This window comes from Vulpes lagopus, chromosome 3 (assembly GCF_018345385.1).
Source record: "Vulpes lagopus strain Blue_001 chromosome 3, ASM1834538v1, whole genome shotgun sequence".
NCBI classification, from domain to species: Eukaryota; Metazoa; Chordata; class Mammalia; order Carnivora; family Canidae; genus Vulpes; species Vulpes lagopus.
In genome coordinates, this window is record NC_054826.1 from 94,505,450 (window position 1) to 94,526,724 (window position 21,275).

General features: G+C 54.9%; 1 protein-coding gene across 5 annotated transcripts in view; it reads right to left on the bottom strand.

The window, feature by feature from the left end:
• GTF2IRD1 (GTF2I repeat domain containing 1) overlaps positions 1-21,275 on the bottom strand; it is a 110,252-nt gene that overhangs the window by 13,339 nt on the left and 75,638 nt on the right. For all 5 annotated transcript variants that reach the window (XM_041748079.1, XM_041748080.1, XM_041748076.1 and 2 more), the window contains 2 exons: positions 18,314-18,497; positions 17,731-17,759 (listed from right to left, as the gene is read on the bottom strand). In XM_041748079.1, coding sequence (XP_041604013.1) covers positions 17,731-17,759; positions 18,314-18,497 — 213 coding nt within the window. The remainder of the gene's footprint in view (positions 1-17,730; positions 17,760-18,313; positions 18,498-21,275) is intronic.

Here is a 21,275-nt window from a genome sequence, read left to right on the forward strand (position 1 = left end):
ACAGAATAACACCCAGTGCTCATCCCGTCAAGTGCTCCCCTCAGTGCCTGTCACCCATTCACCCCCACCCTCCACCCTCCTCCCCTTCCAACATCCCTAGTTCGTTTCCCAGAGTTAGGAGTCTTTATGTTCTGTCTCCCTTTCTGATATTTCCCACACATTTCTTCTCCCTTCCCTTCTATTCCCTTTCACTATTATTTATATTCCCCAAATGAATGAGACCATATAATGTTTGTCCTTCTCCGATTGACTTACTTCACTCAGCTTAGCTCGTGACCTTGAACAATTCCCCAAACCACTGGATTTCCTCATTTGGAAAGTCGCTACCACAACAGAGAAGGCCACGAGAAAGAACCAAGTGATGACATTACGGCCGTGCCTGGCATGGTCCCCAGGGCTGGTCTTACTGCTTTGAGGCCCAAGTCACCAAACCTATTCTGGGGGGGACCTACCTGAGCTCCCCTGAACCCAGGCTGGCTATAAAGGACACTGGTAAAAAAATAAAAAAATAAAAAAAATAAAGGACACTGGTGTCTGCAAACATTTCAGAATGTTCTCCATGTGGAGAGGTCATAGTCAGGGCTCAAGGTGGAGTGTGCGTGCCCCCAGTGTATCCGCCTGGATACCTGTATGCAGTGAGAAGAAAGGGGGGCCCAGGACTGGTGACATGGGAGCCCCTGGCTCAGCAGACTGCAAGGCAATCTCGATTTTTCTACACCTAATGCTATATGGTGTTTGGAGAGTCACTCAACCTCTCTGGGTCTGTTTCCATATCTCCCCGATGGGAATCCCGGCCTGCCCAGGAGGATCCCGTGATGTCACATGTAAAACAGCTGAAGGCCTCCCACCATCAGAGTCAGGCTGTCCCTGACATTATTAGCAGATCAATGCATCAGTTATCCTGGAGGCTCGGGGAATTAAACTTGACATGTGAGACTCTTTCAGATAACAGGTGCTTATTCTCTCAAATCCCCTGGTTTGCTGGACCCATTTGGGGGCAGCCATTGACTCAAATGCATCAAATAGCTCTTTCTGATGTAGCACACGGTGGAGCAGGGGGAGGGGATGAGGAGGGGGGGATCGGCCTCAGGACCCCACCCACCCACCAGGGACCTTTACTCCCTACCCCCAGGGCAGCGACACCCTTGATGACAGGCCCACCCTGTGGGCATTTCTGCCTCTCTTCCTCTTATTCTGGTTTATTGGTCTCCTCTCTGGCTCTGCCTGCCCCAGTAGCTCTCATTTGCTCCCTTCTAATCCGCCCTCTGTTAGCCCCAGGATTAAGGCAGTTTTGCCTGAGGGAAGAAAGCAACCAAGCTTATTAAATCCTAGCAGAGTGGCGCAGCGGTTTGGCCCCTGCCTTTGGCCCAGGGCGCAATCCTGGAGACCCGGGATCTACTCCCACGTCCGGCTCCTGCTTCTCCCTCTACCTATGTCTCTGCCTCTTTCTCTCTGTGTGACTATCATAAATAAATAAACAAATCCTAGCAGAGCCAGGTGCGCAGTGGAACCCAGTTGGCTCGGGGGTGCTGCCCGCAGTGGTTCCACAGCCCTCTCCCAGGGCAAAGTACGAGAGCCTGGCACAGCCAGCAGGGGCCTCTCCACCAGCTTGAGGTCGGCAGCTCAGACTGGTGTCTGCGCGCAGGAGGGGCGGGTGGGGGGGGGTGAGAGGGAGGAGCCCGATTCCTCCTCTCCCCTCTCCCAGGGCTTCCACACATCCCCTCCTCTCTTCCAGGCCCGGGCTGGGTCTCCACAGGGGTCCCCACCTGGTTGGAATAGCTGCCTCGTGCCCTCCCCCACCCTTGGTAGGGGCGCAGCTTGCAAGCAACACCTTCCTTTCCTGGCTCTGGGCCTTCGTCAAAAAAGAAGATGGGCTCAGCATTACCTTTCCACCTGCCTCGGTGCAGCAGGAATTCCGTCATTGTTTTAGAGACGGAGAAACTGAAGCTCAGAGGCCAAGCATGTGCGGCAGTGGGGTGGAGGCTCTCACCCCCCAGAGAAACTTCTTACATGTGTCAAAGGAAGTATGGTCAAGAGTGCTAGGGGCACTCTTCCTAACAGGAACGCCACGGAAACAACCCAAGCAGCTGAGGACGGCAGAGTGGCAGGGTCACCCGCTGGAACCCCACGGAGCAGCGATCCATTGGCAGCCGGCCCAGCATCGCATTACATAAGGGCAAGTGAGGAAAGCAAGTCCAGACCTGGCACATGAGGACACACTTTGCTTAGAGAAGTAAAAAGTGGGGGCCGCCTGGGTGGCTCGGTCGGCGAAGCGACCGACTTGGTTTCCACTCAGGTTGTGATCTCGAGTCATGAGATCGAGCTCCGTGGGCTGGGGGCCCACGCTCAGCGGGGAGTCTGCTTGAGAGTCTCCCTCTCCTCTCCCTCTGCACTCCCTACCTGGCCCCTCTTTAAAATAAATAAACCTAAAAAAAAAAAAGTAAGAAGCAAGTGAAAGGAAACCATTTTGGTTTAGGTAAATCACACATAATAAGGCCACTGTATATGCACTAGATGTTTTTTCCTAGAGGTACACACCGATGACAAAGTATCAGGCCCTGTAAGAGATGAACAATAACAAAACAGAATTCTAACTGTACCATATTGTAACAGAAGTCGTGGGAATGTGGTCTATTTCTCTGTCAAAATACCGGATTGTGGTGTATTCCCCTTCTTGTGATGATGTGAGAGGATAAAATGCCTGCGTGGGGAAATGAAGGAATGTGAGCGGTGTGGACGTCAGGATGCAGAGTTAGGCTACTATTGGCCTGACGACCCATCAGGAGGACAATCCCTGCTCCTGGACCACAGTGGACCGCGAGTGGCCAAAGCTCTGAAAAACGAAACCGCGGATAAGGAGAGAGAGGAGGGCAAGATGAGGGAGAGCATGGGGGTGGGGGCACCTTATTGGAGTGTTCTAATTCTCGGAGGGTGGTGGGCTCACGGGATTCACTGCAATATTCATTGACAAGTAGACGAATAAGCAAGAATATGAATGAAAGACTAAAAACGGATGCATGGGGTACCTGGGTATCTCAGCTGTTGAGCATCTGCCTTTGGCCCAGGGCGTGATCCCGGGGTCCTGGGATCGGGTCCCACATCAGGCTCCCTGTAGGGAACCTGCTTCTCCCTCTGCCTGTGTCTCTGCCTCTCTCTCTGTGTCTATCATGAATAAATAGATAATAAAATCTTTATTTTTTTATTTTTATTTTTTCTTTACATAAAATATTTAAAAACAGATGCATGCTACATGCAACATGGTACCCAGAGTGGCTTTTGGAAGGTAAAAAATGTTAGTGGAGAAACTCATGGAATTTAAATATAAAGCCTGCAGTTTAGTTAATCTTATTGTACTGATCAAGATTAAGTTCCTTTTTTTTTCTTTTTAAAAAGATTTTATTAATTTCATTTGAGAGAGAAACGATGAGTGGGGGAGCAGTAGGGGGAAGCAGATTCCCGGCTGAGCAGGAAGCCCGACTTGGGGCTCAATTCCAGGACCCTGAGATCATGACCCAAGTTGAAGTCAGATGCTCAATGGACTGAGTCACCCAGGTTCCTGGGGATAAATTCTTAGCGTTGACAAAGGCACGTGGTTCTGCTGACCCTAGGTGGGTCAAAGGGGACTCTATCTCATATCTGGGGACTCTAAGCTATCTTTATAACTCTTTGGAAATTAAAAATTATTTCAAAATGAAACAAATATTACATCAAACAACCAAACAATGGTCACATGCAGGGATGAACAATGGCAGAGTGGATCTTGAACCATGGATCATGACTGATCCGGTCCATGCATGAGGTCCAGAGGAGATGGGGAGAACAGAGGGAAGAAAGCAAGCCTTCTCCCTCCAGAGTTTCCTCGGGCACGGCTCTGTGTCCACATCAGTCCATCTCCTTTCCCTGGAAAGGCGCTCCCTGCCCTTCCCTGGAGCCCAATTCTGTGACCTCTAGCTGACAGGCTGCACCCAAAGAGCCGTAACAATGGCTGACGGGGCTCTCTGGCTAGAGCGTACCGTGTTGGGGCTACCAGGCCCTTCCACTGCCCTCTCAGTGGCCAGACACTGGGATGCAGATCTCACACCTGCTGATGACAAGCCCACCGGAAACCGTGCCTGGAAATCTGCCCTTCACTCCTCACAACAAGCCTGACCTCCAGGTACTATGGTCCCCATTCTACAGATAAGGAGACTGAGGCTCACAGGAGTCAAGGTGCCTACTCAACGTCACCAAGGCCACAAGGTCCATAATCAGTGGTGCTAACACTAAGACCTGGTCCCTCTAACCCCTGGGTACTGCTTTCCTATTTGAGGACGGCCCAGCACCTTCTCTGGGACGTTCTTACAAAATCTCCCGCAGCCCTATGGCTTGAACCTGTCAGCCAGGTGTGGCAGGGCAAATACCAGGTTTTCTTGTGGGGGTTCACCCAGGAGAGGCGATCCTGCCAGGTGCCAGCCACGCACATGACCCTTCCCAAGGGGAATCACCTCTTTCTGTCTCCTCTCCCGTTCCTTCCTCCAAGGTCCCAGCTACACAGCAGATGTCACTGACGTCACTGCCCCAAGACCGGCCAAGGCCTGGGCTGAACTGTGGCCATGACCGGCCAGGCACAGAAGGCCGTGCACTAAGCATGATGCACAGGACGACAGCGCCCCTCTTGGGAAAGACGACAGATCTGGGCACTTGATTGCATAGGCCAGTGGCAGAGAGAATGCACGTCCTGCTGCATCCCCAGGGGTGTATGGGGGTGATTTCCAGAACACCATCCAGTGACTGCACAACAGCATCCCATGCTACAGCCAAACACAGGAGTGTGGTCACTCCCTGTTGGCTGACACCTGTCTGCTTTCACCTGTGCATGATTAAAGCCCTAGCACCTGCAATGATGCCCAATACCACGGGCATGCCATGCTTGTTAGAGAAGTCAAGCACTGTTCTTCGAGCTCTGCATAGGTTTGCTCACTTAATCCTTCCAACAACCCTCTGTGGCTGGCCTTGTGAATATCTCCATTTTACAGACTACGAAACTGAGGCACACAGACAGCTACCTGGCCCGGGTTACACAGTGTGAGTACGTGGGAGCTGGGACTTGCCCCAGATGTCTAGCCAGCTGGCATGGCAGCCTTTCCCGTCCAGGCTGGAGGACAGAGTGTTCAAAATCCAGGCTTATGATCCTGTTGACTGCTTATCAGGACCTTGTTTCCACTTGCGGGGGGAGGCAAGAAAGAGCAGGTTCTCCTACTCTGTCTACACTGCAGTTTTTTTCTCCCCCTCTCTGTACCCCCAGTCCCCAAACCCACATTTCCAACTGCCTCCTGGAGCACCTGTGATTTTGCACATCCCGGAACAGCCTCTGCACAGCTCCCTCCAACCTGTCTCCCTCCTCTCTGGGTTTCCTTCTCTGGGGTCTCCTCCTGGTCGCTGCTTCCAACCCAGGAGCAGGCTGAGTAGTGGCCCCACACTGTTCCCATCCTAGTTCCCCAAATCCGTGGCGACTTTTCTTTACATGATGGAAGACACTGGCTGGTGGGATTAAGGTAAAGATCTTGAGATGGGGAGGTTATCCTGGATCATCCAATGTGGGTCCTAAATGTAATCACATTTATATTTAGAGAGTCCTTCTAAGAAAGAGGCAAGAAGGTTGAAGGCAGGAGTCGGGGCAGTGAAAGCAGAGGTCAGAGTGAAGCCCTCCCCAGAATGAGGAACACAGGTGGTTTCTAGAAGCTGGGAAAGACAAGGCAACAGGTTCTGCCCTCAGAGCCTCCAGAGGGAATCTGCCCCTTACATCCTGATTCGAGCCTGGCAAGGCTCATCTGGGGTTTCTTAGCTCTACAACTCTACAGGGAAAAATAATATCTGGGCTGCTTTAAGCCACTAAATCGGGGCACTTTGGTCCAAACCTGTCCTGGCCCCATGTGGCCCCCTCACCCACAAATGCAGATGGTCACCACAAGGGCCACTTTCCCAGAGAAACTTCTGGCAGGCCCACCCCACGGCCAGTTAGGTCTCCAAACCGCTCATCTCACTTGCTCTCTGCAGCAAGAACTTCCTGCTTGGCCTCCCCAAGAACGTTCTCTGCTCTGCAAGTCACGTCAATCATTCTCAAGATCAAGAGTCTAGGGGACCCCCGCCATCCTTTTGCTTAAAACTTGCTGAGGGGGATCCCTGGGTGGCGCAGTGGTTTGGCTCCTGCCTTTGACCCAGGGTGTAATCCTGGAGACCCGGGATCGAATCCCACGTCGGGCTCCTGGTGCATGGAGCCTGCTTCTCCCTCTGCCTGTGTCTCTGCCTCTCTCTCTCTCTCTGTGTGTGACTATCATAAAAAAAAAACAAAAAACAAAAACAAAACAAAACAAAAACTTGCTGAGGACTCTGCATTGTCCGTGGGGGCAAATCCATCCTCCTTCCCCTGGCAACCAGGACCCTCTGCTGGTGTCACTCTTCCTGTTTCCAACCACCAGAGACATCACAGGGACATCATCTCAGTTGCACAGAGCACATAATGGGAACTCGGGGCTGCCTTATTTTCTGGAGTGGGCAGGGCACACCTTTTTCTCCTGCCCCATCTGTGTGGCATCTGTAACTCTGTGGAGGGGGTCTGGGCTTTACTGAGGAGCCACCACTGCTGTATCCCAGGACCCCGAGATCATGACCTGAGTTCAAGGCAGATGCTTAACTGACTGAGCCACCCGGATGTACAGTTTTAGGGCTTTAGAAACCAGCAACATACTCGTGATTCCCCAAATTATACTTCATTATATTTGATACTACCTCTGATCCCCCACTTGTGCATCGAAGTGCTGCTAGGGGACACCCTGCACTCAACATCCCACAAACCATGGGCCTGATTCCCCACACCTCCCCAGCTGGCTCCTCCTGCACGAGCCCCATCTCAGCTACCGGCACCATGATCCTTCTAGAAGCCCAGCTGGAATCCCTGAGGTCAAACATGACTCCTCTGATTCATAGCCCACACCAGCAAATTCTCTTGGCTTAACTACAAACTCTACCCAGAGCCCCTGACTCCCCACGGCCCTCCCACTTTTCCCCACACCACCAGGCCTAGTCTGGATTGGCACTAGCGCCTCCCCACCCTGTCTCTTCGTGCTTCTAGCCTGGCTATCCTCACCCAGCAGCCAGAGGGATTCTGTTCAATCCTAAACTGGATTCCCTCTCTCCCCTGCTCAGAGGCCTGCACTGGCTTCCACTGACCTGGGAGCAAAAGTCAATGTTCTTTTTACTATTATTAGGTTTTTTTTTTTTTTTTTTTTTTTTTGAGAGAGAGAGAGACAGAATCTCAAACAGACTCCACACTGAGCACAGAGACCACGGTGGGGCTCGATCCCATGACCCTGAGATTATGATCTGAGCCAAAATCAAGAGTTTGCTGCTTAACCCACTGCACCACCCAGGCGCCCCAACAGCCAATGTTCTCATCCAGCTTCACACAATCTGCTTTCTCTCCCCATTTCTACCTCCTCCCCTACCATGTCCTCCCCTTCTTCCTCTGACACCCTGGTAGGTGAACCTTTGCAGTTGTTTTCCTTGCACGCACTGCTCTTCCCTAGCTCCTCGGCTCACTACCACCCCCTGAGTACACCCCGAAGTACTCCCAGGCCATGGCCTAGCTAACATGCAACCCCCCGACAATACACACCCCGTCTACCATCTGCTGGCCCGCTTCTCCTGAGCACACATCTAACATACTATTATGCTTTGTGCGTTATTCTCTGCACCCACACCATATGTCAGTTCCATGAGGCAGGGTTTTTTTTTTTTTTTTTTACAATTGGTGTTGATCGAAAGCCCAGCACCCAGCCTAGTGCCCTGGCTTCACTGCAGCCCTGGAACTGCCCAGCACCTGAGCTCCCAAAGGGGAGTATCTGGTCCCCGTGCTTGCTGAGGGCTTCAGAAGGATAGGACTGCCTGTCTCCTACTCTCACCTCCCACCAGGAGGCCTCTTTCGTCATCAGACCTCCCCCCCATGAGAAAGATGGAGTCCACCCAGTAAACCACACAGGATGAACCATCCTAAGTGCCCATGCCTCCACCCCTGTGGCTCAGAGATGCATTTCTGCACCAGCGAGAACGTCTGTTCAGCACGTGGTGCCTGGTGGCGACGCTTCCCATCTCAATTCCAGCCCAATTATAAAGGCATTGGTTGTTTCTGAGAGCTTGGGTGGTCCCAGCTGGAGAACTGGTTTCAATGTGGTTTTCTGGAATGTGGCAGGAGCATGAAGCCGCCCCCCCTCCCTTCCGTGGAGCCCCCAGCCCTAACAACCTTCAGGAACCGCGGGGTCCCCCTCCCCAACCAGCAGGGCTGCCTAGACCCTGCTGGGTCGCCACAGGCCAGGAAAAGGCAGGGGCCTCCCGACAAGGCACTGGTCAGCGGCCCCCCACGCCACCCTGCCTGGAAGAAAGGAGGCAGAGGGCCAAGGCCGGCCTGGCAGCTGGGCACCTGCCCAAAGGCCTCCGGGCCCCGCCCTGCAGATGCCAGCTCTTCCCGGGAAGGCAGCAGGGAGACTGCGACTGGAGCCTAATTAACAAAGAAAAGCAGAGATAATTAAGTGGAGAAACATGTGGCTGGCGCTGGAACTGGGATATCTTTAGAAACTCGAGAAAGGGGTTTTATTTTGAGCTCTCCAGAGCGTGACAGCGTCGGGGCGCGAGGGTGTGGGGAGGGCCCCCCGGGGTGGGGGGGGCACACGCAGGTGGAGCGTGGGACCATCTCCAGAGGCTGAAATGACCGTGGGGGCGGCCGAAGGGTGGAGGGCCTGGGGACCATTGGTGTCCCCGCTCGCTCCGAGTGACCTGGGGGTCCAGAGACGGGAAGTTCACTTATCTGCCATCACACAGCCCAGAAGTGATGGAGTTGGTGCCTGAGGGGGCAGAGGGGGGCTTAGCACCCCCCACCCCGGCAGTCCCTTCCCCCTCCCCTGCGCTGAGAGCAGCCCCACGCCAGTCCCCTCCTCCAGGAAGCCCACCCCACGCTGCACCTGCTGAACGGGAGGCCTCGCAGAGACCCAGCAGGGGCCCCAGTGGGGACCAGGGCGAGCAGAGCCCTCCTGCGTGGGAGGCCCTCGGCCCTCGGCCCTCGGCCCGCCTGGCCGCTCAGCTTCTCCTACTTCAGCTTCTGGGGCGTCAGTGTGATGGTTTCCTTTCCTCAGCAGAATGGAACTGAGCACGTTCCTTCAAGTAAAATTCACACTAAGGCTGTGAGGGGACTTTCCGGAGAGAGCTGGGGACCCTTCCCGAGACGTCGGCCCTGCCCTGCAGGGGCGCTGGGGCTCCGGCCGCGGGGACGTCAGCGGAAGAGCTTGCCAAGGCCGGGTCTGCAGAGTCCAGAACACGCTGCAAAGCCAGGCCTTCCAGGCCCTCCACGCTCCGCCTGGCCGGCCTGTCGCCCACGCCCACGCCCACGCCCACCGGTGCTCCCCGCTGCCCTGCGCCCCGGGGTGCCCCCCGCTGGGACCTTCCCACTTCAGTGGGAGCTAAACCGAGGCCCAGGCAGGCAAACCTGACTTGCTGGAGTCACACAGGAAGTCGGCAGCTCTGCTCGGTCTCCGGGACCCGGGACCCTGCTCTGGGGTGGGAGGGCTGCTTCCTGGCTTCTTAGCGGAGGGTCCCCTCAGCCGGCAGGGTGGGGGACACCTGCGCTTGCCCAGGAGGGAGCTGGGCGGCACTGGGAAGTGATGTGGTGGGTGAGGACCCCCCTCCCAGCCCTTCCCGCTTCTAGATGGCCAGGGCTCCGGTCTCCAGGCAGGTGACAGTCAAGCCACAGTGGCTCCTGCTGGGAAACCCAGCGGGCCCCGGTGGGAAGTGGCTACTCAGTATCAACTCAGATGCCCCCAAGGATAGGGACCTCACTACCCAACAAGCCTTTCTTTTGCTACTGCTATTTGAGAATAGTTCTAGAAAGTCATTTCCTTTCCCAGAAAGGCCTTGCTCTCAGATCTTCTTACCAGCAAATCCCTCCATCTCCTTTCCCTGGGGCTCCGCCTCTCTCTGGTCCTTCACAGGCCCTGTCCACTGACCATGCGCTGGTCTGAGTGGTGGTGGCAGCGGCCACCCTCACAGGGACCGTGCCCAGCCCCCTCACCACCCTGCGCTAAAGCAGCACCAGTCAGGTTCCACCAAGGCTCCCTGGCCCCTGGTGGTCCACGGGCCCGGAGACCCTGCCTGCAGCATGGGTACCACCGTGATCCTTCCAGAACTTTCCGCCCGGCTTCCCTCCCACACTGCTGCCACCTCTACATCCCAGCACCACCCACCTCCGGCTTGGGGTCAGCCTCCTCACCCCTCCCTGGTTTACCCGCCCCAGTGTTGCTTTTCCAATCCACCCAGTGGAGGGTGGAGGCGTGGTTACCATGGTAATTGTAAGACAATGCAAACCTGATCCTATCATTTTGTTGACTGAAAAAAAAAAAGCCCCCAATGCTACAAGATAAAGCTTGAGTCACCAGCAAAGTTGTGGTCTCTGCCTTTTCTAATCCTGGCCTCATTCTTTCGCTACCCTCCTCCCCCGCTGCCCAGAAGAGCACAGACCTGGGGGTGTCCCAGGCCCAGTCCTGAGCCAGGCTGCCTCCTGCAGCTTCAGTGTGCTCAGCCGCGACATGAGGATGACAACGGCGTCTACCCCACAGGCTTGTGGAGGGCTCCACGGGGCCTGGCATGTGTGGGCGGTGCTCAGCAGAAGCGGGGCACAGTCATTTCACAGCCACCCGCTCTTGTGGAATGCCTGCCTTCCCCTGGTCTCAGATTCCGGTGGCCTGGCAGGGAACTAGGTCTCCAGGGGGCAGAAGGGCTGGTCTTTGCCTGCAGGTGGCACTGACCTTAGGGTCTGGTGCCCAGGACACCCTCAAGGCTCCCGTTGCATTTCCTGGGGACCAATCCACCTGTGCACACACGTTTTCCAAGCCCCCGGCCCTCTGTGCCTCGACCTGCTGTGTCACCTACAGTGGTGGCCATCTTCTAAGGTGGCCCATAGGATGGAACAGGACTGTCCCTTCCCATCTTTCTAACCCTTGCCTCTGGGACCTGACACCACCAGTCTCCCACCCCTACTGGGACCCACCGCCCCTGCCCCATCTTCCCCCTAGGAAGAGCTGGCAGGCGATCTCCCCACAGTTCTCAGCTCCCCTCTTCCATCCATCCTGTTTTGGGGGGTGGGGAGGGGAGGGAGTGCCCCTCTTCTTGCCTCCCTCCCCCTGACTCATTTCTCTAAACTCATGCTGTGGCTATTCTTACCTCTAAAACCTGCTCCTGATCCCATTTCAGCTGGTAGACCCGCCCCATCTCTCTCCTGCCCCTCAAGGGCCATCTGTCCCTGCTGCGACCCATTTCTCTGCTCTCATTCCCTCTGAAGCTTGCTACTCCACTCAGGTCCCCTCCCCAGAACTGCTCTTAACCACACTGCCCATGACCTCTGGGGGACATTCAACCCCCATGGTCCAGTCTCAGGTCTCCCATACTTGACCTTGAATGCAGCACGTGGTTCAGTGGTCACCTCCAAGTTTCTCACTTGGCCTGTCCCTGGCCACCCGCCTGTCTCTCCTCCTATCTCCAATATCTAAATTTTAAAAAAATTTTTTTTAGGATGGATCTTATTTATTCATGAGAAGCACACACACACACACACACACACACACACACACACACACACACAGAGGCAGAGACACAGGCAGAGGGAGAAGCAGGCTCCATGCAAGGAGCCCGATGCGGGATCGAACCCGGGTCTCCAGGATCACACCCTGGGCTGCAGGCGGCGCTAAACCGCTGCGCCACTGGGACTGCCCTATCTCCAACATCTAAATGCAGGAGGGCCCAGGGCTCTCTTGGACCCCTTCCAACTGTCAACACTCATCCCCACGGTGATCCAGTTTCATGACTCAAACACATTACATGTGGAATGGCTCCCACCTGTACGTCTCCAACAGGACACTCTCTGATTTATAGTTTATAGATCTAGTTTGACCTGGTCACTGGTCTAATTTGCCTGACACTCACATCCGGACCCTTCTCGCCCTCCAGCTGCTCAGGACAAAATCTTTTGCTCACATCCCATACTCTCCACCATCAGCAATCCTGTTAGCCGTATACTTTCAAAATATGTCCAGGGCCTCAGGGCCTTTGCACTAACTCCTCCCCTGGATGCTTCGACTGAGATTTCTTTTCTTTTTTTTTCCCCCCCGATGGAGATTTCTACATGGCTCATACCCTTATTTCTTTCAGGCCTCAACTCCTGCTGGCCTATCTAAAATTGTCTTTTTGACAGTCCTGTGTTGTATGTCTCCATGTCGCTTCTCACTATTGAATACATTGCTTTGTCCTTCTTAGCTTCCCCGTTAGAAAATAAGCTCCACAAGGGTAGAAATTTTTTGTCTATTTTGTATTCCTAGATTCTGCTTGCGATAAAGTAGGCACTATAAATACATACATACATACATATATATAAATATATGTATATATAATTTTTAAAAGTAATCTCTACACCCAACGTGGGGCTTGAACTCACAACCCCAAGGTCAAGAGCTGTATGCTCTTCTGACTGAGCTAGCCAGATGCCCCTTCAATAGATTCTTGTTGCACAAATGAATAAACTCAAAGGATTAATTTTGCGCCTAAGGAGGGAGAGGCAGGGTCATTGTTATAGATGCTGGCAGCCAGAAGGCAGCAGCAAAGTGCTGCCTGTTGTGGAAGAAAGATCCGGAAGCAAGGGCACATGCTGTGTGACCTTGATCAAGTTTCTTAACCTCTCTGAAACTCAGGTTCTTCCTTTAAGATTGGTTATTGGGGGGGATCCCATGTGCTGCTATGGGAAGGCTTTGTAACTGGCAGATCATAAGCATGACGTAGATGTTAGGTGTCCACAGTGTGAGGTGGTGTCCAATGTCCACCCCTGGGTGGTGTCCAATGTCCACCCCTGACAGGACAGTTCCATAACTATGAAGCAGACTGATGAAGGAATATCATAAAGAGTTTTAAAAACATCGGGGAATGCTTATGTTTTCAGTGTGTATGTACATTAATTTATAGAACAGTGAGATGTAAAATTAAAAAGCTTGGGGAAAAATCTGGAAGAAATGTATCATCATAAAAATGAACAGCCATCTGGGCACTTAGAGTTCTGTCTTTTCCAAATTTCCACCACGGGCGCATATCTGTGTTTCCCTTCAGGTTTTTATTACCTACTAGAATGTTCTGTGGTGGTTACGAGGGCTTCTCCTTCCTGCACTGCCCCTGCTTCTTCCCAGCATTACCTTGAACACCCTCCTCTGCTGTCCTGGGTGTTGATGGCCATGGGCCCTCCTGGGTTTTGGGAGAATGCCTTGACTTGGTGCCAGGCTCACCCAGATCCCCCTCCACAGCAAATACTACCACTGTGCTCTGTGGGGACCCGTGGCCTGTGGCCCCTGATGCACATCTGTGCCCGAGAGCTGGGTGCCTGGGGCTAGACGGGCAGGGACTCCTGTGCAGTCCCCAGGCAACTGCCTCCCTGCTCCACGCCGGGCCTGGCCTCCCTGCTTTAATGCAATGCCCCTGCAGGCAGGTGTGTGCTAGGTGAGGAGCCGCCCAGTGAGGAGGCAAGCAGCTCCAAGGGTGTGCACCTTTCCTGGGCCAACACGCTAGGGCTCCTGAGGTCAGGCCTTGGTCACTTGGGCCACTGCGGGCAGGGCTGGAGCTCAGTCCGGTAGCAGTAGAGGGCCTGGCCCTGCCATCCATCTGCAGCCCTGGGCTCCCCCCCATCAGAACCCCTCCAGCCAGCATCCCCAACCCCTAGGGATCGATCAAATCCCTGGCCCACAGCTCTCCTGACCTAAGATCCGAAGTCCCACCCACGGTTTCAGATTTGGCCCAAGCCCATCTTATAAGCCAGGCACCTGGCCAACACTCAGCAGGAGCAGAAAGGGCTACTAGACACCAGGGGGAGAATTGAGGCCCCAGGGCAGATGTGATGTACCCAGCTGGGACAATACTAAAGGTCCCTGGGCTCATCTCTTTTGACCCAGAACAAAGCTGGCCCAGGAGCCGACATACCCTCGCCCCACTCCGCCCAGCTCACATTCCAGGAAGCACTGGGAAAGCCCCAGGTTTAATGACCCATTGATCTTCAAAGTATCATTTCCTTTAGAATTCACTTTCTCAGGATGGTTCTGTTAGGAAAGGCTTCTCTGGGAGGCTTTAATAAATGACCTAGAAAATCTGAGAGCCATCCTTCACAGGCTTCCCCTCCCAGGGATGTCCCCCCCCCCCCCTCGCAAACCTCACGCCCCTGCACCTCCCCAGCGCACCCCTGATCCGCCCTCCCATCCTTGTACCGCCTACTGGCCGCGCCCTCTCTGGTCTGCTCTTGCTCAAACCCTCTGCTGTATGCAAGTGGCTGCACCGGTGGGCTTCATAGAAGGTTCCAGGCCCTGGGAAAGCCTCAATGGGGAGCAACAACCATCTGCATGGACAGTTGTCCAGAGATGTCTTATAGGTACCAACGTGGACACACAACATTCAAGACTTGGTAGGCCCTCCCCTGTCCCTATCTCCCTGGCACTATGAATTTTTCTGGAACCTGCACATGAGTTCAGGGAAAAGGGGATGAACATGGACTCAGATTCTCCCACTGTGCAATGAGGGTTTTTGGTAGGAATCTGGTTTAGTTTTACAAATCCCGTGCTTCTGAGTTTTCATTCCATACTTTTGAAAGAGGACAAAAGAAAAAGGAAAATATCTTGAAGGCCCTGCTGTGCCCAGGATAAGGCCTGTGTCTTTGCCACGCCACACCACACCCTCCTGGCCATGCTGGTTTCACCCCCTACCTGTGCCCAGCCACATCCCCTGACAGCCCCTCTGTCACATCCCCTGACAGCCCCTCTGTGCCTTCACTCAGGCTGGGCCCTAGGTCACCACTGCACGCTGTTCTGCTCATCTCCAAGGCTCTGCTCAATGCCACCTCCTCCAGGAAGCGTTCCTAAGCCCCAGGAATAACAACCGTCACCCCCACTGGCTGAGCACTTCCTATCACAGCGGGTCCAGGGCTGAAGGACTTACAAATATCTCACTTAAGCATCACAATGAAGCCCCTCCGCAGCCCGCCTGTCCCTGTCCACCTTTATCCAAGTCCGATCACCTAAGGAGACAGGTATGCCTTTCTCCATCACACAGATGAGCAATTAGAGGCTTGGGGGTGTGAAATTATGAGCCCAGGGTCACAAGGCTAGTAAAGAGGGTGCAGGGATTTGAACCTGGGTCTGTCTGAACACCAGCCTGTGCTTTCCCATGGCCCATGTGCTGCCCCCGACCCACAACACAAATCAGATTTTCTGTCACCCCTCCACATGCCCAGGGCACCTGCATCTGGTTCAGCCCACCTTCTTCCAGACTATGGCACCTGCTAATGTCCTGCCTCCCCGAGAGACCTGAGCTCCTGCTCCGGTTCCCCGGGAGCTGGCCTGTGCCAGGCTTTTGCGATTATCTGACGGAGGGTTTGGGGACAGGCTATGACCTCCGGTGAGCTCTCGGAGGCCCCTGTGAGCCTGGACGCCTTCCCAGTCCAGCAGGACAAGTGGCATGAGTAAGCACAGAGCTGGCTGGCCACCCCGTCTGTCCCGGCCCCTCCAGGGTGCCACCCAGACTGGAGTGCCAATGCCTGGAAAGGCACTGGCAGACGCACCCTGAGGGCTGGGCCAGGCCTACTTTCCCATCTCCTCTTCCAGGCAGCCTGCCACCCTCTTCCACACCACGTGGGTCAAGAAAGCATTTCCCAGAGCTCTCTGCACACAGAGGAGCCAAAGCAAAGGCCGAGGGGAAGGCAGACAGGCAGTCTGGCTGAGAGGCTTCAAGAAGTTGCTCTAACAGCAAATGGGCCACCAGCTCCCCTAGCCGGAGGGCAAGCCCTTGTTAGTGGAAGGGCCCGGAAGCTCCGTGGTCAGTGTGAAGGTTGCTGGCTGCCCCTCTGCCCGCTGTGTTCATCCCCAAAGCCCGACATTCCACCACCTGGCCGGCGGCTCGGAATGACACTGCACCCGGATCATTGGGCCTCCCTGCAGGGAGCCAGGCTTTGGTGCCAACAGTTCCTTCACTACAGGTGGGGCATCCGGGCAAAGTCACTGATATTCCCTGTGCCTCAGTCTCCTCCTCCATCCCCTGTGCCTCAGTCTCCTCCTCCATCAAAGGACACAGGAAAAGGTCACAGTCAAAGCGCTGCCCCTGTGCATTGCCACTGCCCTGCCAGAGCAGCTACTGGTTCAGGCCCCCACGAAGACCTTTCCTTCTGGAAGCAGGGGTTGGGAGCACTGACTGCCTTACTGCCATTCTGCTGTCCCTCAGCAGAGGGAGGCTGGCCATTCTTCCCACTGCTGGGTCTGTGCTTCCTTTTCTGCTGCCCAACACTGACCCTGACACAGGCACAAACCCCCTTTGGGCTGGGAGCTGAGTCAAGGGCGCTCAGCAATCAGCCCCGGGGCCTGGCAGATTGGGGCCCCTGCCACAGGGCAGGTGAGCAGACCACAGGCTGCCCACCATGGTCCCGGAGCAAAGCAGGTCCACAGAGGGCTGGGCATCCCAAGGCAGGCATGGGTCAGGGGCCACGGGTGACACCAGGAAAGGTGTTTCCTGGCTCCCATGGCTGGAAAGAAGGGAGTGGTGCCAGCCCCCAGTCTCACTCCTCCTCTTTGGGGTCCCTCAGCACAACAGCAGTGGCCCCATCTCTATGCCCCCAGTAAGTCCTGCCCTCTTGCAGTTTGACGGCCTCTTGCCCCTTCCCCAGAAGCCCACCAAGTCAGGCCTGGGCCCAGGGACTGGAAGCTGTGGGGTGCAGGGGTCAGTGTGCATTGGGGTGGGAGTGGGGGGGGCATCACTGTGACCATGACATTGGATTCCTGTTCCACAGGGCTCTCTAGGTTCCAGATATCCCCCCATTCTCAGCACATCAGCAAAGCCTCCCCAAGGGCCTGGGGCAGCTGCAGGGTCTCCCGGGGTGGGGCTGGGGCTGGGCCGCAAGGCTTCCCATCTCTCCATACACAGGACCTGCGGTCAGCAACTCGGCATATGCAGCCTCAGCCCTGGGGATCCTGGCCAGCCCAGAGTGCTCACGACGTAGGCACATCACCCTGCAGGGACACAGACTGTCTCTGCTCACTCAGGGTTTTTTGGTCTTTTCTCACTTTTTGTTTTCTTGTAGTAATCTCTATGCCCAACGTGGGGCTCAAACTCACGACTCCAAAATCAAGAGTTGTGTGCTCCAGGAGCCAGCCAGGCGCCCCTCTCATCCGGGGTTTGGGAGGCCAGGACACAGCCCATGGAGGAGATGGAGGGGGTGGCCGCTTTGAAAGGCGGAAGCACTTACCAGCATCTTACCACTGAGCTTTATGCGGAAGCCCCTCCCTCTGTGATTAGGAACCACCTGTCTCCAACCTCATCCATGCACTCAGGTCATCCAGACCCCTTCAGCAGGCGTGGAGGGCACTGACCTGGTCTGGCCCCTCCCTCCCTCCTGAACCCTGGCGGGGTTGGAGCACATGAATCACACCCGCCCCCCTGCCACCCTCTGCTACCCCCTTCCTCTGCCGCAGGTTCCAGTGTGGCCTTCCTCCTCTGACCTGGGGCTGGTGCCCAGAGGAGGTTGGAGACAGAAGGGCAGGGCCTGGCATCCCACAGTAAGCTGGGCTCCAGCCTCTGGCCCCCAGCATGGCAGCCGGCCTCCCACGCCATGCGGCCCCCCCCGCAGCCAGTGCCTCTTACCAGGCTTTGGGATGAGTCCTTGAAAAGGCCTGGAAGAGAAACAGAGATGGGAGTATCAGGGCAGGGGTGGGGTGGGGACCTGGGAGCTCTCCAGGAATATCTGGGGCTACCCCACACCTGCTGCATCAGACTGGTGTTTTAATAAGCTGCCCGGGGACTCACTACTGGGGCTGACACCATGACAATGTGGCAGTGCTGCTGTGTGGGAGGGTGGCCAGGGCCTCCTGCCAGCTCCGACCAGGCTGGCTCTGTGTGACCCCGGACAAATCACCTGTCTCCGTGTCCTCCCCTCCAAAGTGGGCTGACTACCTTTCCCCGGGGCTGGGAGGGCAGTGAGTGGGTGCTGCAGATGGGCAGGAGGTGACAAGAAGGCCACCCCTGTTGTGGTGGTGGAGGTGGGGTTCCTTGCACCCTGGCTGGCCTGTAGTCACCCTTCTGCAACCTCCTCCCCCACGACCAACTTGGAGACCCAGGATGGCACCAGTCAGTAGGGCAGAACAGGGCAGGGCAAGGTCAAAGGCAAGGCCAAGAGCCCCCCCTAGCCCCCATGCTAGCCTGGCCTCCTCGCCCTTCCCCTGAGTACCTGGTGACTGTGAACTTGATCTTGTCAGCCACTGCGAGGATCCTCTCCAGGTTCTGGGAGCCAAAGGTGCAGGGCTTCCGAAACGGGATTCCTGGGGGGAGCCCCTCAATGATCACTGAGCCGGGGTTACTCTTGATCCGCTTGTAGGGGACTTGGACTGGGTATTTGATGCCCAGGGCTTCTCCTGTTGAGAACGGACAGAGGAATTGTCATCAGGAGCCAGAGCAGTGCTGTGGTGTGGGCACAGGGGTGCAAATGTGATGGGAGGGCATGCACGTGGCGGTCTAAGGGGGCTGGTGTGTAGCCCTGTAGAAAGGCACAATCATTGGGGACCAGGAGTTAGTGAGTGGGTCGTGTAGGGCTCCAGAGTGTCCGGGGGTACTGAGGAATGGGCTGAGCACGTATGGCTTCAGCCACGGGGGAGAGGGCAGCTCAGGTTCCTCAGCCTCACAGGCTGAGAATCTGCAGGCCCACCTGGAAGATGGGACCTGTGGGCATGGCTGGCCCTTCCCTACAACGTCTGGCCCCCCAGAAGTCCCCCGACCCCAGGCTCTGCCTCACCCTGGTTCAGGACCTGCCTGGTCTGAGGGCAGACTGCGTTTGGGGTCCCTCCTGGACAGAGGGAAGGCGTTCACTGGAATCCCTCCAAGGGGCTCATTGAGAGCATCATCCCTTGCATCGCAGGATGTCCCTTTATGAAGACACAATGCAGAAATCTCTGCACATCTCAGCGCAAAGAGCAACAGCAGAACCTTCTCTGTGCAGTAAACTAATTTTTATCTCAGGGACACTGGGAATGGTACAGCTGGACTCATTTCCCTTTTTGTTCTGGCTCCCAGGAAACCCAGAGCCCGATTTGTCATCTGCATCCGGATATCAAGTATAGAATCTCGAGGGCTTCCTATTAGGCCTGTCTTGGTGCCATCATTCCAGCCCAGTTTTGTGGTTTTTTTTTTCATTGAGAGAATTTCCAAACCATACAGCTGGCCATTTTAAGGTTCACAATCCAAGGGTTTGGGGTATATACGTGAGGTGGTGAAATTATCACCACTAGCTAGTTCCAGGACATATTCGTCACTCCAGGAAAAAAAAACCTGTAGCCATCCACAGCCATTCCCTATCTTGTCTCCCTGAGCCTACTCTGTCTTGATGGATTGTCAGCCTGTTTAAAAAAAAATTTTTTTTAAAGGTTTTACTTATTTATTTGAAAGAGAGAGAGAGAGAGAGACTGTGTGCATGAGCAGGGGAGGGGGTAGAGGGAGAAGGAGAAGCAGATTCCCCACTGAGCAGAAAGCCTGATGACAGGCTTGATCCCAGGACCAGGACCTGAGCCGAAGACAGATGCTTCACCAACTGAGCCACCCAGCTGCCCTTTGTTTTTATAATTTATTATTATTTTAATTAATTTATTTATTCATGAGAGACACACACAGAGAGAGGCAGAGACACAGGCAGAGGGAGAAGCAGGCTCCATGCAGGGAGCCCCGATGTGGGACTTGATTCCAGACTGGGATCACACCCTGAGCTGAAGGTAGACGCTCAACCACTGAGCCGCCCAGGCATCCCTATGTGCCCCCTTTTTAATTCTTTACCCTGATTTTGCTGCTAGCTAGTTTACATGCAATTGCTAGGAAATCCTTTTTTTTTTTTTTTTTTTTTTAAGATTTTATTTATTTATTCATGAAAGACACAGAGAGAGAGGCAGAGACATGGGCAGAGGGAGAAGCAGGCTCCATGTAGGGAGTCCAATGTGGGACTCGTTTCAGGACTCCAGGATCACGATCTGAGCCGAAGGCAGACACTCAACTGCTGAGCCACCCAGGGGTCCCTAGGCGATCCTTTTTGAAATGAAAAAATAATTGGGACACACAGGAAAATTTATACCCACAATCCACCAGTGCGAGGGAGCACTACGGTCTCCATGGTGCCAAATCCAGTAACACTTGCACTTCTCTCAACAAAGTCTGTCACTGATGACCATGCTGCCCTCCCTGAAGCCCTCTTCTCGATGTCCATGGCCCCATTTTCCCAGTTTCCCTCCTTTCAGGTCACTCTGCTGCCTCTGGACCTGACCTAAACACCAGGGCTTCTTGGCCGTTGGTCTGGATAATCTTTCTTGCTCCTCTACCCTCATGGCCTAAGGTTTACATCCAATCCAGACACTTCTGAACAGCAGACCAGATCTCCACTTGTCTATGGGTCATCTCCACTCAGCCCTCAAACTCAACACATCCAAGATGGAACCCATCATCTCCTCCTGAGGTTTCCCCTCCTTGGTGAGGGCACTGCCCCTTCTCTCTGGCTGACAGTTTGGGTGTTCACCTGTCTCCAGGCCCCGTGCTCTACCCCCCAACACCCTCCTTGTCACAGTGACTGGGTGAGGAATGGACATGTGACTCAGGGGGGACCAGTGAGAAACAAGGGGAAGGCTCAGGGAATTCTAGGAAAGAAATCCTTCACTCTCTGGAGAAAGCCTGTGGAACAGCCAGCTCTCTTTCTCCTTCCCCAAGATGTAGGTGGGATGTCTCGACCGGCTGTGGCCTTCTGCCAGCAAGTGGGAAGCTAGCCTGAGATTGATGCCAACATGGTGGAGAGACACCAAGGATACTTCTGACCTGCTGGAACCAGTGGATCCTAAAGGCTGCTGGACTTTCCACGCTATGAGCTGTGGCCGATTATACTGTCCAGTGACAGCTGCACCAATATTTCTCCCATCCCACATGTTCCTCTTAGCAACACATCGACACTCCCTCACAGAGAACTGGGGCCTTTGTCCCCACCCCTTGAACCTGGGTGGGACTCTAATGACCTCGACCAACAGCATGTGGTGGAGGTGATGATGCATAGCCTCTGAGACTGGTTCACAATCCAGCCACCTTGGGGTCGCTACATTGGAGGGTCCCTGTGGAGACAAGGCACAGAGACGGGGAGAGATGCCCCAGGGGCCTGGCTACTCCAGCAT